This window comes from Hippocampus bargibanti, linkage group LG06 (assembly GCF_051943395.1).
Source record: "Hippocampus bargibanti isolate YZ-2025 linkage group LG06, ASM5194339v1, whole genome shotgun sequence".
Taxonomy (NCBI): Eukaryota; Metazoa; Chordata; class Actinopteri; order Syngnathiformes; family Syngnathidae; genus Hippocampus; species Hippocampus bargibanti.
In genome coordinates this window covers 31,405,124-31,422,307 of record NC_142739.1, presented here as the reverse complement: position 1 = coordinate 31,422,307, position 17,184 = coordinate 31,405,124, and the positions used below count along the sequence as shown (strand labels likewise).

The following is a 17,184-nucleotide window of genomic DNA, read 5'->3' as shown; positions in this document are numbered from 1 at the left end:
ATTGACCCCCCCCCCCCCCCATCCCCTCTCAAATTGCTGCTGTGGACTGCAAATTTCCCCATTGTGGGACGATTAAAGGTTTTCTGGTTCTGATTGAGATTCTGAATACAATCCATATGGATTGATCGAGCGCTTTCACAACAGCTGAAGCTGCAACAAAGCGCTTCACATGGACAGCTATCATATACAGGAAATAAAGCAGTCATCAAGATAGTAAAAAGCAAGTGCGAGTGAAACCAAGATCAAGTCGGAATCGGCAAAGAGTACAAGTGAGTTTTGGCACGGCTTTTAAAGACGGGTGAGACATTTGTAGGACGTCTAATTTGGGAGACTTGCCAAGAGGCAGCAAGGAAGACAACTAGCGCAAGTGACATGCAAATGGACCCCTGGTGAAATATTGACCAATGGCCGTTGGTGATAAAAGTGTGACGTGACGTTGCTCTCTGGCCTCTCCCGTCCGTGCAAAGTGGAATTGAAGGCAGACGTCTTCAACATGGCTGCACAAAGGTTGCTGCTGCACTGCTGTCTCCTTCTTCAAGGGTCCCTGGTACTGTCGGGTGAGTCTCCAGCATATCGGAGCAACTCTGAGCAACTTGGCAGGCTCCAAAATATCCCCGTCATCATTTGCACTTGTGTCAAATTGTAACAACTGGATTATGACGAGTCCTTCATGGGAAAGCAAAGACGTTTCTTTCCCGCCGCACTCTTGCATAAATGAAGGTGGCGCCGTCCCCTTTTCATGGGCCCTTCCTTTGCTATCAGCTTGTTTTCCTGCCATGACTGAATTTGGATTTGATAGAACAGCAAGTGCTGAAGAATGAAGGGCTCTCTGTATCTTTGTGTTGTCATATTATTTGTTATTTATTTATTTTTGTTCTTTTGACTTTTCTTGATGTACAGACATTAGAAAGAAACATTGTGCTAGGTCAATTCTCTTTGTCTTTTCTGTAATACAGTACAATAGCTATCTAGCTGGCTAGCTATTAGCTATCTATTGGCTTGCTAGCGAGCTTTCTATTTGTCTTACTACAGTATTCTATTTGAGTTACTTCCAGGTAGGGTGAACGCCGGCGCGTGTGTCTACCGCTGCTCACCCACAGAAAAAAATATTCTGTAACTATAAAGTGACCATGAGAGTTTTGAAAGGCGCTTATAAATGAAATGTATTATTTTTATTTTTACTCTTACTCTTACTTGTATTAGTATTAGTATTAGTCGATGACTTGTATTAGTATTAGTATTAGTATTAGTATTAGTATTAGTCGATGAGAAGGTTTCCTCAGCCGTCATCTGTACAAAAGTGAAGGTTTCGGACGTTTCGCCTCCTATCCAAGAGGCTTCGTCAGCGAACTAAAGTCTGACTGGTCGTATCGGCCCCATTTATAGATCCCTAATGTCCAGACATGGTGGCTCCGGACACAGCTATGATAGGTCCCTACTCTCAGGTTGGGGGGGGGGGGCAGGGGACCCCTCCCTGTGGCCCCACTGATTGTTCCTACATTCCTGACTGACGACTGGCCTATTACCCCCACTCCCCCCGGTATCACCTCATCAGCATAACGACCCTCATCAGCATTGCGAAAGTTGCCTAAACCTTCACTTTTGTACAGATGACGGCTGAAGAAACCTTCTCATAGATGGACCACTCCTGTACGACTGAGAGCTTACACAGACGTATTAGTATTAGTATTAGTAGGATGATGATGATGATGATGATGATGATGAGGAGGCTGCTGCTGATTTCCTAGGGAGCTTCTGGCACGTGACGGACCTGCACTGGGACCCGAGCTACGACCTGAGCCAGGAGGCCCAAAAGGTGTGCGAGTCGAGCGGAGGCAAAGCGGCATCCGGGGCGGGCCTTTTTGGCCACCATGCTTGCGACTCCCCCTGGAACCTCATCCACTCGTCCATTCGCGCCATGAAGGAAATTCTCCCGGATCCCGATTTCATCGTTTGGACCGGGTAGGCCAACCGGACACAATCGGCCTCCAATTGGGCTGTTTATTTCCACTTGAACACAACAACAACAAAAGCTTGAGAGTGAAATGAATCGGAATTCAGTCCGTTTTTTAAACTACAGTGGTAGCTCGGCCTTGGCTAACGAATTTTTCGGTTTGCAAACGTTAAAGTCATGAGAATTTAATCTTGGCATTCAAACTATTTTTCGGGATACACAAAGAGCACCACAATGAGTGATGTGTCGTTCTCCTAACAAGGAAATGAACGTAGCAGTGGAGGGCGGGGCGGTACTAAAACACAGAGCTGCAAAAAAAAAAAAAAATAGATTAAAGCCGCACGTGATTGGTCAAGAACGCAGCAGCGAGCGGGCGGTTTACAGACACACAGAGCTGCAAATAAAAAGAGATAGGCAGACGACAGAGAGACAGTGAGAAAATGGATAGAAAACACAGTGAAATTAGGACTTGTTTCAACTTTATTGATATTTCAAAGGCAGAGCGTAGACTGCAAGGTTAAACTATCCCATCACTTTATTATACAGTACAGTTTATTTCTTTCATAACAATACCATAGCACATTTATTATACATGAAATAAGGTCTATTTTGTGTCATTTTAAGGCTTAAAACATTAGAAAGTAGAAAATGATGTTTTATGGGGACCTGGGAACGGATTATTCTCATTTGAATGGCTTGCTATGGGAAATTAATTTTTGGGATACATACTTTTCACCTCACACACTCTGTCTGGGAACCAATTAAGTTCGTAAGCCAAGGTATCACTGTATATTTCTTATTTGTGCGAGGCGGCACGGGGAATGTCTTGTTAGCAATGGATGTGTCCATCCATTGGTTAGGTGGTTCAGGAAGGACTGTTTGTTCTCTTGGCCTTTGACTGTCTCGATCGGGTCTGCATGGAGGCGGCGCGTCAACCACATCCACTCGCATTGTGTGGAAAATGAGGCGTGTCTTTTCCCTTGATTGATCTTTCCGTAGCGATGACACGCCGCACGTTCCCAACCAGAATCTGAACGAGGAAAGCGTTCTGCGCATCATCGCCAACCTCACCGACGTCATCACGGAGGTTTTCCCAGGTGGGCGGGGCTTCGGGGGCCAGGGGGAAAGAAGCCTTTTTCCTGGGCGCTGGTGAACGTGACGTGACGTATGTTAGCCACCAAGGTGTACGCCGCCCTGGGTAACCACGACTACCACCCCAAGAGCCAGCTCCCGGGCGCTCCCAGCTACATGTACCAGCAAACGGCCAGATTGTGGAAGCACTGGCTGGCGCCGGCGTCACACCAAACATTCAACAAAGGTCGTCCTCTCCTGTCTTGCTCTTCCTCTCCTGCTTTGCAAAACGGCTTGAAACTCTCCACGGCCTCCCCCCCACCATGCATGTTGCCTGTTGTTGTTGTTGGAGTGCCAAGTGAATGGACTTGAGTTCAGGGCCGACTTTGAAAGGAATTGACAAGCTTTGCTCTTTTCGGTTTGAAAACAGACTTTGTCAAAATGGTCGCCATTCTGCAAGGTTTAATCAAGTCCCTTCTTGACCAAAAGTCATTTTCCTTATTTGACCTTTGACATATTTTAGACGGATTTTGTTCAAATTGCAATTTGATGTTTTGTTTTCCTTCATAAAAGTCAGAATATGAGGTGGAAGTCATTGAAATCCACTTCCTTTGTGAGAATAAGCCCGGAGTGAAATAGTGTCAGGATAAACATTTGTCAAAGTCACGGCAGAGAAGGGGAATGTATTTTGACAAAGTCGTAGCACTGGTGGTCTGTTTCTGGGCAACACATGTACTGTCCTGTATATAATAATAATACATTTGATTTCTAAGTGCCTTTCAAAACTGTCAAGGTCACTTTACAATCACAGGATCAGTTTTTCTGCTGGTGAGCAGCGGCAGCCACATGCGCCAGCGTTCACTCAACCCAGAACTCAAATAGATAGCCAATAATAATAATAATAATTGTAGTTCATCTTGTGTACTTGATATCTAATTTAAACCAGATACTTTTCTTACAGAGTGTTTTTTAGGTGTTCAAGTACCTGACCTGTGTATGCTTCCGCCTTGGTCAGTGTCCAAACTCTGACCAAGGCGGAAGTATACGCCAAAACATGTCAGGTAATTGAACACCTAAAAACACTGTCTGTAAGAAAAGAATCTGTTTTAAATGTAATAATAATACTATTTAATAATGATAATCATAAAAATACTACATTGTATTTATAAGCGCCTTTCAAAACTCTCAAGAGCATAGCTAATAGATAGCTAGTTAGATTTTGTATGGGTCCTGGAATTGGAGTGAAAATGACAACAACCCTGGCAGTGAATGAGTTAAGAATCCATTTTTGGGAGCGGTATGAACGCAGTCGTATTACAGTCGAGTCTCGTTATATCGATATTCTCGGGAGTCGGAAAAAATATCGATATAACCGGACTATCGATATATCCGATCCTGCGGCATGTAAATTTTCTCCTTGCGTTCATAGAAATAGTATCGTAATAAGCAGTACTATCGATATAACCGATATCGATATAACGAGACTTTACTGTATGTCCGAAGGCGAGGATTTGAACATCCTTTTTTTTGTACGTCGTAACTGAGGAAGATGGCCGAGTCCATCGGGGTCTGCGACGTGACGCCAACTTCCAAATGCGCTTGCAGGTGGCTACTACACGGAAGCCCTCTTGAACCAAACAGGCTACAGGATGTTGGTGCTCAACACCAACCTCTACTACGACCGCAACCTGGCAACCCAGAACGACGAGGATCCCGCCGGCCAGTTGCGGTGGGCGGACGGTGTCCTCACCGAGGCGGCGAGCCACCAAGAGAAGGCAAAGAGCCAGCGAGCGCTTTGACCAATCACAGCTTTTCGATGCAATACCTCGGTTTACCAACCTCTTGTCTTACCAACTTTTCGCTTTACGAACGATAAATTGATGAACACTTTACCTTGGCATACAAACTATTTTTCGGGCTACACACGCAGCGCCACAATGAGCGAAAGAGCCTGTTCTCTTAACAAGGAAATGGCAGCCGAATTGTTTTTGTCCTCTATTCCTCACCCCCAGTTTTCGGTTAAAGCCACGTGATTGGTCAAGAACGCAGCAGTGAGGACCAGGGGGGTTAAACATTAAAGAGACAGGCAGACGACAGAGAGACAGTGACAAAATGGATAGAAAACTAATGAAATGTGGACTCGTTTCAGCTTTGATAGTTCAAAGGCAGAGTGTAGACTGCAAGGTTAAAATATCCCATCAATCAGACTCCACAAATAACCAGCACAAGCCAATCCTTACACTTGATGCAAAAAGTTATCACCTCAGCTAAACAGAACACAATGGAAGTGGAACTAGGTCAAATGACCGCTGAGAAAGCACGCAAACTTCACTCGGATATCGTCAAGAGGCCACCTGGAAGTTCGTCATCCATTGATGATTTCAAGGCTAGCCACGGATGGTTCGAGAACTCATAGATTCATAGTGTGATTGGTCATGGTGAGGCAGCCAGTTCTGACGATAAAGCTTACAAGGAATCACAGTTTACAAGAAGGCTACATTCATCATTAATTGCTTAATGCTAAGACTGTTAAGGGTGAGAAAATTAGAAAGTAGAAAATGATGTTTTACGGCACAGGTGTCAAAGTCGAGGCCCGCGGGCCAAATCCGGCCCGCCGCATCATTTTTTTCGGCCCGCGAAAGCAAATCAAACTTGTTAAATTCCATGATGATTGCTAAAATCTGAGCCAAAATTTCATATTTTTGGATGTCAACCACAATAAAAGTCATTATTCTTGACTTCAGATTTGAAAACGAATTATTCATTAATTTGCTGTGTGCTCCATATGTAATATTTGAAGGGATTTAAACATTCTAATGGGTTCCCCAAATTCATAACGGCCCTCGAGAGGAAACCATAACTACAATGTGGCCCGCGGCAAAAAAATGACTTTGACACCCCTGTTTTACGGGGACCTGTGAACGGATTATTCTCATTTGAATGGTTTACAATGGGAAATTAATGTTTGGGATACACACTTTTGGCCTTACACACTCTGCGCGGGAAGCAATGAAGTTGGTAAGCCAAGGTATGAGTGTCCGTTGCGGTCCGCGCCATGGCCGTCCTCACGGGCCGCTTTATACGCCCCGCAGGTGTACATCATGGGCCACGTGCCGCCGGGGATGTTTGAGAAGAAGAGGGGCAAGTCTTGGTACAGGCCGCGTTTCAACCAGCGCTACCTGGAGCTGATTGACAAGCACCACGCCGTCATCAAGGGACAATTCTTTGGCCACCACCACACCGACGCCTTCCGCATGTTCTACGACGCCAACGGTAACTGGAAGCCGAATGGCGCTTTTGCCTGTCCAAAGGCTGGTGATCTGATGTGGCGTCGCTCAGGAAAGCCCCCCCAAATCTGCGAGTATTCCCTCTCCCGAGACGAGGCTAGCGGCGCCGCATTTGCACGGAATGCCGCGCCACTTAGCCCTCCTCGGTCAGGGATAACAAAACTAGCTGGCTAGCTAGCTATCTATTTGATATCTAACTCCCTGGCCAGCTATCTAGCTAACTAGCTATTAGTTATGTAGCTATCTGGCCGGGGGCTCATTATCTATTGGCTAGCTAGCTTTCTATCTATTTGAGTTACTTCTGAGTTGAGTGAACACTGGCGCGTGTGGCTGCCGCTGCTCACCCACAGAAAAATTGATCCTGTGACTGCAAAGTGACTTTGAGAGTATCTACTTGCTAGCTAATAGCTATCTATTCACTGGCTAATGGCTATCTATTTGTTGGCTAATGGCAATCTATTTGCTGACTAATGGCTATCTATTTGCTAGCTAGCTAGCTTTCTATCTATTTATTATATCTATCTATCTAAAGTTGCACTGTGGCTTTATCTGCGCTCAAGTACACTTTGGAACCTGAACGTCACCAGGACGGACTTTAGCAAGGCCGAATTAGCGCCTGCGGCCGCAGATAAGTGTTATTGATGTGGAAAACAAAGGCCGCGCTCCGCGACGGCTCCGCCGTGCCAGCAGAAGACGCTTAGCCAACTTTGAGCATGTGGTCCTTTGCCGCAAGGACAAAAGCTTCCGTTGCCGGGGTTCAAATAAACCACGGCCCCCCCCCAAAAAAATGCACCTCTTCTTGAAAGAACGTGGGGTCCTTCTTCCCGCAGACGTTCCCATCAGCACCATGTTCCTCAGTCCGGGGGTGACGCCGTGGGAGACCACGCTCCCCGGAGTCAAGAACGGCGCCAACAACCCCGGCATCCGCATCTTTGAATACCACAAGGGGACACTTGCGGTGCAAGTATGTTTTGCGTCGGGGCGGGTTGCGGTTGTGCCGCTGACGCCCTTTTGCCCCCAGGACGCGGTGACGTACTACCTGAACCTGACGCGGGCCAACGCCGGGCGGGGGCGCTGGGAGAAGGAGTACCGTCTGACGGAGAGCTTCCAGGTGCTTGACGCCTCCCCGGCCTCCATGGACAGCGTCCTGCGGGGCATGGAGGCGGACGGCTGCCGCCTGCAGCGGTACTACCGCTTCAACTCGGTCAACTTTGACCTGAGCCAGTGCGACCCAGGTTGCCGCGCCGACCACGTGTGCGCCGCGCGCGAGGTCGACTATCGCAGGTACGAGCGCTGCCTGGCCGTCGAGGCGGCGGCGGCGGGTCGTCTCGGGGGAGGCCCGCTCGCCGCGGCGGGCCTGGCCGCCGGCGCGGCGCTTCTCGTTGCTCTGCGCTAGTCGCAACGCTGCTTCGGCCAATGGCGCTCACTTCAAACGCGGGCGCCGCGATCCCACGGAGCAGCAATGGCGATTTGGAATAACGGAACAAACTACAGTCATACCTTGGCTTACAAACTTAATTGGTTCCCAGACAGAGTGTGTAAGGCCAAACGTGTGTATCCCAAACATTAAGTTCCCATAGGAAACCATTAAAATGAGAATAATCCGTTCCCAGATCGCCATAAAACATAATTTTCTACTTTCTAATTTTCTGAGCCTTAAAACTACACAACATAGACCTTATTTTATGTGTAATGAATGTGCTACGGTATTGTAATTAAAGAAATAAACTACTTAATAATAAAGTCGTTTTATTTACCTTTGTTATGGTCGTTGATGGCTTAATGGGATGGAGTGGCCGCTTTCATCAGCATGAAACACTTGATGAGGAACGTAGCCGCCTTCTTTCACCGTCTTGAGGAATTATTCCTTGTACGCTTTTGCAGCTTTATGGTCAGAAGTGGCTGCCTCACCATGACGAATGTCACTATGAATCCCTGTACGACGCTTCAAGTTCTCGAACCATCCGTGGCTAGCCTTGCACGGTGCCACAAAAGCTCATTGACTGGCAGACCATGTGCAAAAAATGTGTCCACTCCAGTGCCAGGGTTTTGTCATTGCCACTGGAATTCAAGGAGCCACAGAACAGTGACGTTTATAATAATAATCATAATCATAATCAATTTCATTTCCAAGCGCCTTTCAAAACTCTCAAGGTCACTTTACAGTCACAGGATCAGTTTTGCTGTGGGTGAGCAGCAGCAATCAATTGCCCATGAGAATACGACGTTCATGTAGGTCGTGCACTGCACAAATCTGGTCCTTGCAGAAAAAAAAACGGGATGAACAAAGACTTTAAAGAGTTTGTCAAATCTCTTTACGTATTTGTAAAATCGTGGTCGTCAAATGTCCCGGGGAAGTGACACGCTGATGTCTCGCAGAGCTCGATCGTGGAAACTCCGTCCGATGCTGAGCGGGTCTCTGGGAGTTGCGTGTGTCTCTGCGTCTGAGATATTCTCTGCTGCTGTCCGGCGACGGCTGGCCTTTTATACTGTCCAAGCGTGGGAAAAGTGTCAGGCCGAGATTCCCCTCAAAGCCGCGGTGCGCACCTGTGCCGCCACTCACTCACTTCACTCCAAACAAACCTTGAAAAGTTTCATTTGATGATTGCCGCCCAACAAATATTGATCAAAGTGTTTCCATCAGAGGAAACCAAACTGCAACTTTTACAATTAGAGCCAAAATCTAAGTAGTAACTATGGGCATCAATATTTTTGCATGTGCTAAGTTTCAGTTTACTTGTAAAAAAACAAACATTGATTCACTTGATAGTTGTGTACCCTTTGCTGTCGATTTGTCACAAAGGAAATCCATAGTTGTATCTTTATGTTTAAAGCCTAAATCATGATAGGGTACGTCAACATTCAATATAGCATGAGAAACCGTTGACTTTCTTCTTTCAATAGAAACAAGCAGAATGCAATATTTCACATCAACTTGTGGTAGTGCTCACCATTAACGTGAATGGTTTTCCGTTCTTCGTGATTGGTAAAAATCCGTCCAAACGATCAGAATGAAAGTCACCTTGCCGGGTGCTTAGGCGAAGCGACTGCTAGCTAGCCTGCGCACGGCTCATTAGCTTGCAGGCTTGCTTTCTGCTGTCTCTCGCAGAAGTATATTGATGCTAACGTTAGCATGGGGCTTGTCATCGTGCGACTGACATTCGACTGTTTCATCCTTGGGATCGTTTCATTGCAAATTAGAATTGCGTCACAACTTTTTCTCTCCACAAAGGCGAACCCTTCAACCTGAAGTGTGCGATACTCGTCGGGCTTATCCAAAAGGGGGCGTTTACCTGTTAGGACTGAACGGCACCTTGTCAGTGTCATCCAATCAAAATTGCACTTTTTGCCAACTGCCGCCCAGACATCGGACTCTCTTTTGAGGTTGATGCTTTATTGAGTCAACAAATGAAAGGTCGCGACCTGTCCCTTGATGTGGTGTAGTGATGGGAATTACGGCTCTTATTAGAGAGTCGTTTATTTTGCTCGGCTCACTTAAAAGATCTGACTCTTTCGGCTCCCACATGATTCCTCAGTTTTTTTTTTGTTGTTGTTGTTGCTTAAATAAATTTACTCCCAAAAATATACAACACAGTATATCATTTTTAAAATGTATATGAATTTATTTATATTCCTGTGAGTGTGTCTTCTACCACGGATTTTGACCAATCACGTGCGACTTTAACCAAAGGGTTGCAGAATTGGCTCCTAGAAGCGGCTCCCTATGAAGAGCCGATTCCAGTCGTTCAATTGAAAGAGACGGCTCTAACAGCCGGTTCGTTCGCGAACGACACATCCCTAATGTGGCGAAAGCTGGCAAGAAATGTCACCCGCTTTCGGGCGTGGCCGACGCCCCCAAGTCGGCCTTCGCCGGGGGGCCTCCTCACGTGATCAGGAACTGCTTGGCGGCGGCGAAGGGCTGCGCGGCGGCGTCCAGGGCTCGGCGGAAGTCGCTCAGAGGCACCTCGGCGCAGGGGGGGGCGCTCAGCTCACCCCGCCGGAGGAGGGAGCACAGCTCGGACAACATGGCCGCCACCTCTCCTGCACTCACAAAGCAACCGGATTGGCGGCACAAAATCCATTCCAGAGTCGGCGTTCCACTTGCCAGCCTAACGAACCTCCGGGTTGAGTGTTTATTAGCTAACTCTTAGCTAGCTTTCTATCTATTTGAGTTACTTCCGGCTGGAGTGATTATTAGCTACCTAGCTTTCTATCTATTTGACTTACTTCCAGGTTGAGTGATTATATCTATCACATTAGAAGCTGTTCTCTCCACAAAGGCGAATCCTTCGGTCTATTCAAGTTGATCTTTTTCAACTCGTCTGCTTATTCAAAAAGGGGGCGTTTACCTGTTTTGACACCGAATCGGGATCATCCAATCAAAATGGCGCATTTCGCCAACCGGCATCAGTATCATCCAATCAAAATTGTGATTTCCGCCAACACAAACAGGAAATGAAGAGCGAAAAAGCCAGAACCCAGATTGAGTTTGATCTGCCGATTTTGGCCTGAAAAAGTGGGCAATCCGCCGATTGCGCCGATTGGGCGTCAACTTGTCGTCCGTGTGTCTAAGGCGGTGGGCCGCCAACTCACCGTGGGAGCGCTCTCTCTTCCAGCGCGTCACCCAGAAGCCGAACGCCTTCACGTCCTTGAAAATCAGGGCGCTCTGCCAAGGAGAGCAAGTCGTGAGCGACCAGGCGCGGCCGGCAAAAGCGGGCGAGTGGCGGGCGAGACGCCGGCGTACCGCGGGGACGGTCACGGGCTGTTTGGACATTCCGCCGTACGTCACCAGGGAGCCTCCCGCCCTGCCGCAAAGACGCCCGCTTGCGTTACGACGCCACCCCATTTGTGCGCTGGCTACACCCGGCCGGGCGACGCGCTCACCGGAGATGACGCAGCAGCTCGGTGGCGCTCTTTCCTCCCACGCCGTTCAGGGCCAGTTTGGGCTTTGGGCACGTCTGAAGAAAAAAAAAGACAAAAACATGTGTTTTAAAAAGGTGACTTTAGACGAGGACGCGAGCGTCCGCCCTTCAACGGATGGCCAGTTAGCGCCTGTCGTTCCACGTCCACGCGTCTTCACAAAGGACGCCGTGTGCCAGCGCAAGGAAATCGGCGACAAAGGAAAGATTGCAAAGAAGAAGAAGAATCACAATCCATTTCATTTCTAAGCGCCTTTCAAAACTCTCAAGCTCACTTTACAATCGCATCATCGGTTTTTCTGCGGGTGAGCAGCGGCAGCCAGACGAGCCAGCGTTCACTCAACCCCAAAGTAACTCAAATAGATAGCAAATACGATTCCTGACTTGAGAATACAAACGGAGTGAGAAAGCGAGATTGCTATGAGAACACATATAAGAGCAAATCTTTCTTTTCTCAGACTAATTCTTCATGAACTCATTGATTGCCTGCCTGGCAATGTGCTGAAATGTGTCGATTCCAGTGCCAGGGTTTTTGTCATTGTCGCTTGAAGTCCAGGACCCACGGAATATTGCCTTTTAGGACCACGTCAACATTCAACGCCAAGACTCTCTTCTTTGAATGGAAAAAAAGAGTTAGAGTTAAGAGTTAAACGGAAAAAAAACTAAAGTGGAATGGTGAGAAAATGGATAGAAAACAGTGACATTTGGACTCGTTTTAACTTTAATGAGAGTTCAAAGGCAGAGTGTAGACTGCAAGGTTAAAATGTCCCATCAGTCAGGCAATTTGAATATCCCAGGGAACCAGCTATTAATCACGTTTCTAGTGTCTGCCTGCATCTATTAGATAGCTAGCTAGCTAATGTTTTCTAAGTTTATGTGTGTGGGTAGCTGCATTGATGAGTTATCTATTAGCTATCTAGCGAGATATCCATGAGTTATCTATTAGCTAGCTAACTTTCTACCTATTTAAGTTATTCAACTATCTAGATATCTATGAGTTCGCTATTAGCTAGCTAGCTAACTTTCTATCTATTTGATTTACTTAAAGGCTGACCCAAGTTGAAATAGTCGACATTTGAAGCGAGCGACAAGTCGCTGAACCGAGTGGCATTTCAAAGGATTGAAGTTTCACTCCAAGGCAGTTGAACTTTTTGGATGGAGGGAAAAAAAAACAAAACAGATCCAACAGGGATTTGGCCATTTTGGATTTGGCCTGCTAATTTCAGGCTATTGCAGAGCCCAAACATTGACAAACTACAAAGACATGGGCCAAGTTGCTTTTTTTCTCTCGCCGACGGCCATTTTGGCCCTAACGACTTATTGAGCAACAGAGCTATCTAATGGCTAGCTAGCTAGCTAGCTTTTCATTTATTTGAGTTATTCCGTGTTGAGTGAACTCTGGCACGTGTGACTGCCGCTGCTCACCCACAGAAAAACTGATCCACTGACTGTAAAGTGACCTTGAAAGTTTTGAAAGGCGCTTGCAAATTAAATGGATATATGGATCTGGAGTTATGTGAGCTTGAAATGAGGGAGGCTGTCCAAAATACAATCCAATCCATACATATTGATGTATCTCGCGCTTTAACAAGAGCCGAAGCTGGAACAAAGCGCTAACGTGGACCAAATGGAAATGCTGCCCCCTCGGGGGAGGCAAGAACGCCGCCAGAGGTCTGACCAGCGCTTGATCGGAAAGAAAATTTGGGGACTGGCGCTCCACGTCATGCTTTTCAATTGGGGACCGAATGTCAGTGAATGAGTTGCAAATTCTTGGAACAATTGAGAAATTGCGGCAACATCTGCACGAGCGCCACGAAAGACTGAAAACGGTCGAGTGCCAATTGTTGTTTTGTCTGCGTGTGAGTTGCAGGCGGGCAGACCAGGACGAGGCCCGGCTCCGCCAGCGCCCCGACGAGTCCGAGCGCACCCACCTGGAAGAGTTCCTCCGAGCCGGGGCGGCGCAGCTCCTCCTCTTTGATCACGTGACTGGCGCCCAGGGCCTTCAGGTCGTCGCTGATCTGGACGAACTGCGGCCTTCGGAGGGAGGGAAAGAACGAAAGAAAGGGTGGGGCGCGAGCGGCGCTAAGCCCGGGCGGGAGGCGGGAAGTACCTGTCTCGGAGCACGTTGATGGTCTTGAGTCCCCTGGCCGCTGCAATTTGGATGACCGCCCGGCCCACGCCGCTGTTGGCGGCGTTCTGGATCAGCGAATCGCCTGCGCGGCGGCGGCAGAGAAAGCCTCGTGGGCTCAAAGTGTGGCCGGCGAGCGCGGTGGCTCGGCGGCGCCCCCTACCCGGCTCCAGGTGCACAAAGTCGGCCAGCATCCTGAGGGCGGTGCAGGGGTTGACCCCCAGGGTGGCGGCGGCCAACAGCGGGATGTCCCGAGGCACCGCCATCACGTCGGCTTCGCGGACGACGGCCGCCGTCCTCCACGTGCCTGCGGTTCACACGGGCCGCAAAGGGGGGGGGGGGGGGGGGGGGGGGTCGCTCACGCGCTCTCCGGACACTTCCCCGAGGCGGCCATCTTGCCATTTACCCAAGCCGGCGTCTCTGGGGATGACCCAGTCTCCGATTTGGAGGGTCGTGACCTGGCCGCCCACCTCCGCCACCTGGGCCACCCCCTCGTTGCCGCCAACGGCCGGCAGCTCGGGCAGGATGGCGTAGGTTCCTAAACAGCCACATTGACAAGAGTTGATCTGGCTCTCTCCTTATCGCCCACGAATGATCTTATCAGATCATGAGCTGCGTGGGGACGAGCTGGCCAGGAACTAGCTTGACGTGAACAGCAACAAGTGAGAGCGCCATATGTGTGGATTTTGTCGCTTTGTGTTTTGGACAGCCGCCCTCATTTCAAACTCCTTCCCTTATCATTCAGCAAGAAAGTCTTTTTCTGATGAAAGAAGACAGTCAAAGGTTTCTATCGCTGCGTTAAGTGTTGATGTTGTCCTAAAAGTCAATATTCTGAGGGTCCTGCAATTGGAGAGACAATGACACAAACCCTGGCGCCGGAGGAGTGCGCACATTTTTGCACTTTGTCTGCCACTCAATGAGTTCACGTCGGTCGGACACTGTGGACAAAGGCTTGAACACGGGAAGGTTGCCTTTTACTGCCGGCAGGGGACGCAGCCATTCAAGACAGACGGCCAAATTCTGCAGCCCTCTGCCAAGCTATTTATAGAGCGTCAATGCAAATTGAAGTCACACGTTAGTTAACCATAGTTTTCTTGATTGGAATACCACACCCCCGGATGTCCCGAGCACCAAGAGTGATAAACAATGAAGCATAGACATTTGAATGGCTTGTCTTTCTCTGAACCGATGGATTTGTAACCCGGCTAATGAGCTCTTCCTGTGAGGGAGTTTCAAGTCCTAAATTCTGTGCAAGGAAGGAGTTAACCGAGTATGAAATTCTGTCCCAGGTTCGGTCTCCTAGATGAAGATGACAGGTTAACAGGCTGTGTCTGATTGTGTCCAGGTTTCTCTGTGCTTCAATTGTCTATTCTAGTCACACGCGTTCACTAAGCATACAACAACATGAAACTTTGAAATATGATCACTTGTCTTCTGTCTAATCTCGATCATTTAATGACCTGACCGTACACAGTTTTACAATTACAGATTGAAGTCTTCTTCTTTTCCTTTGGGCTTTTCCCTTCAAGGCTCGCCACCAACCCAAACACAAAATGGTCATCGGCGCAGCAGCAGCATTCAAACTAAACAAAACGATACTCACCATTTGATGACAACGCTCTGATCTTACCGTGAAATGGGGAGCGTCTTTCCCGCCATTTCATCACAGCTTCAAAGTCCTTTGACAAATACATGTCATCCTGTCGTCTTTGTCTCAAATGGGCAAAGCATAATCCCAGTCGACGACATATTTCAATGATGCAGCTACCCACACACATAAACGTGGAAAAAAAATTGCCAGAGGGTGAGGGCAGAAAAAAAAAACCTTTGCAGTTTTTCATTTATGGCCGTCGTCTTGGGCCGCTTAAGCCGTGATAGGTGAGGGATGACTATTTATTCTAGGATTGCTGTACATCTGTCCCGATAAAGAAAGGTCGCTGTTATTTGACCCCAAAATGGGTCTATTTGCTGCGTTTGTGCCATAGGGCCATGTCTGGTGAAAAGATTGCTTTGGATCCACCCGGTGTCGGGTGGCTTCGCGTCATCGAGGTGAGGGGTTTCATTAACTCCAGTGGATCTGCGCTCCTACCAAAAGATTCTTGTGCTTTGATTCATTGTTACCTTGGATCATGTTGATGTCAGACGGGTTGATGGGAGCGGCCAGGATTTTCACCAGAACATCTTTTGGGCCCACCGGGCCGAGATCCACAGTCTTCAACCTGATTAGGAACAAAGGCATCACAATCTCCTCAATGGATCGGACTGGGAAAGCGCTGGCTTTCCTCCAATTGTCGATGGTTCCAAACAGGTGGCACGCTGGCTATTAGTGATGGCAATTGCGGTTCTTTTGGCTCCTCAGTTTTTTTTTTGCTAAAATTAATTAAATACCAAAAAGCATGTAAAATTATATGAAACCGGATCTTTTTAGTGAGTCGAGCCAAAACAACCGGAAGTCCCGTCACTAGGAGCCGTGGCTGTTAAAAAGTGTAAAAGTAGCAAAACAATGGAGTCGACTTGAGCGTTTTTCTTTGGTCTCGGGCATTCCATATCCATTGGAAGACAATCGACATGGTAAGAATGGCAGACTTGAAAGGGGCTTTTCCACACAAGCCTTACCGAACCACACGGGAAGGATCTCCGTGGCTGGCGTACACGAGCGCTTCGCAGCGGCTCAGTCGGCGAATGTTCCGCGCCCGAGTTGCTCCTCGGAGCGCGGCGGCCAAACACCTTCTGCCATAAAGCCACATGTTCGCGCAACGAAACGCTGCCAAGTGGCGGCCACCCTGTCACGGGATTTTAACACACACCGAAATTTGAAAACAATACGTGACGAGGCTCAAGTCGGGCCGGCTTCACCGACAGGAGGCGGCCATGTTGAAATGGAGAGAAAAAGAAGCGCAACAAACGACAGCGCCGCCGAGTGGACGGGCGGGGGCCATGTTGAAACGGAGTGAAAAAGAAGTGAAAAAAAAAAAAAAAACACACACTGCCGCCAGGTGGACGGGAAGCGGCCATGTTGAAATGGAGTGAAAAAGAAGCCAAAGCACAGCGTCGCCAAGCGGACGCGGGACGGGGTGGCCATGTTGAAATGGAGTGGCAAAAAAGCCAACAAACCACAGCGCCACAAAGTGGACGAGGGGCGTCCATTTGCCCCGTTTGGTTTGTAGATTTCTGCCAGAAGTATCTTCTGAAACTTCTTCTGACACGGAAAGCAAAAGCCGATTCAACTTGTCCAGGGTTGCGTGGTCATCAGTTGACTTTGAGAACTTTGACAACAAGCCGCAATTATCTTCAGACAGCGTTTTGATGAGTCGCCATTTTGGATGGAATGCTTGAATTGTCATTTTGTGCGCCGCTGCTGCAGAACACCACCAGGCCCAAGTATGAACATATTTATTAAGAAATGGAGCGTGACCTTTACCAGTTGTCAACATTACACACCGCTCATCTTAGATACACAAAAAAAGAACAAGCCTGAGATCAAAATCATTGTTTCCATGCAGAAAATGTCGAATTACATTCATCAGTAATAAATGCACATTTTTTTTTTGTTTACCCCTTTTTAGGGGGGTTAAATTGATAAGATACATCGCAAAAAAAAAAACAATAATAAATGGCTGATGGTCACAAACAAGAGTTACCCTGAGAATTTCAAAGCTCATCCAAAGGAAAGGGGACTTTATTTTTCCCCTGATCAACACGTTTACAATCACAGCAGACGACACACAAGTCACTTTGGAAATCAATGTGTAAATTCCTTCCCCATCGGCACCTGACTTTCACCCGTAGCGCTGATAGTGGCAAACACTTTGACTAGTCAAGCGC

General features: G+C 47.9%; 2 protein-coding genes across 3 annotated transcripts; one reads left to right on the top strand and one right to left on the bottom strand.

Annotated features, from left to right (window-relative positions):
* Nucleotides 1-398: 398 nt before the first annotated feature.
* smpdl3b (sphingomyelin phosphodiesterase acid like 3B) lies at nucleotides 399-8,055 on the top strand. The gene is made up of 8 exons (XM_088999373.1): nucleotides 399-557; nucleotides 1,749-1,962; nucleotides 2,954-3,051; nucleotides 3,129-3,272; nucleotides 4,631-4,800; nucleotides 6,118-6,298; nucleotides 7,143-7,276; nucleotides 7,334-8,055. The coding sequence occupies exons 1-8, from the start codon at nucleotides 494-496 to the stop codon at nucleotides 7,706-7,708; spliced, it is 1,380 nt and encodes a 459-aa protein (XP_088855499.1). The 5' UTR covers nucleotides 399-493; the 3' UTR covers nucleotides 7,709-8,055.
* A 1,856-nt stretch (nucleotides 8,056-9,911) lies between these two features.
* On the bottom strand, nucleotides 9,912-16,254 carry mecr (mitochondrial trans-2-enoyl-CoA reductase). 2 transcript variants are annotated; one of them, XM_088999375.1, is made up of 10 exons: nucleotides 15,976-16,252; nucleotides 15,481-15,578; nucleotides 13,766-13,897; nucleotides 13,523-13,666; nucleotides 13,342-13,444; nucleotides 13,163-13,265; nucleotides 11,197-11,270; nucleotides 11,057-11,117; nucleotides 10,906-10,978; nucleotides 9,912-10,353 (listed from the first exon to the last, which is right to left on the bottom strand). In XM_088999375.1, exons 1-10 carry the CDS (start codon nucleotides 16,104-16,106, stop codon nucleotides 10,196-10,198), a joined length of 1,077 nt encoding a protein of 358 aa, XP_088855501.1. In that variant the 5' UTR covers nucleotides 16,107-16,252; the 3' UTR covers nucleotides 9,912-10,195. The 2 variants fall into 2 exon arrangements, with proteins under 2 accessions (XP_088855501.1, XP_088855500.1); XM_088999374.1 differs by having other exon boundaries at nucleotides 13,342-13,666; nucleotides 15,976-16,254.
* Nucleotides 16,255-17,184: the final 930 nt, after the last annotated feature.

Excerpts from the sequence above, each read along its gene's own strand:
- smpdl3b (XM_088999373.1), top strand. The coding sequence starts at position 494 with ATGGCTGCACAAAGGTTGCTGCTGCACTGCTGTCTCCTTCTTCAAGGG. Across the intron at positions 3,273-4,630 it reads ACACCAAACATTCAACAAAG|GTGGCTACTACACGGAAGCC; the intron begins GTCGTCCTCTCC and ends ATGCGCTTGCAG. Across the intron at positions 7,277-7,333 it reads AGGGGACACTTGCGGTGCAA|GACGCGGTGACGTACTACCT; the intron begins GTATGTTTTGCG and ends TTTTGCCCCCAG.
- mecr (XM_088999374.1), bottom strand. The coding sequence starts at position 16,106 with ATGTGGCTTTATGGCAGAAGGTGTTTGGCCGCCGCGCTCCGAGGAGCA. Across the intron at positions 11,118-11,196 it reads GAGCTGCTGCGTCATCTCCG|GGCGGGAGGCTCCCTGGTGA; the intron begins GTGAGCGCGTCG and ends TCTTTGCGGCAG. Across the intron at positions 10,354-10,905 it reads GAAGAGAGAGCGCTCCCACG|GAGAGGTGGCGGCCATGTTG; the intron begins GTGAGTTGGCGG and ends TTGTGAGTGCAG.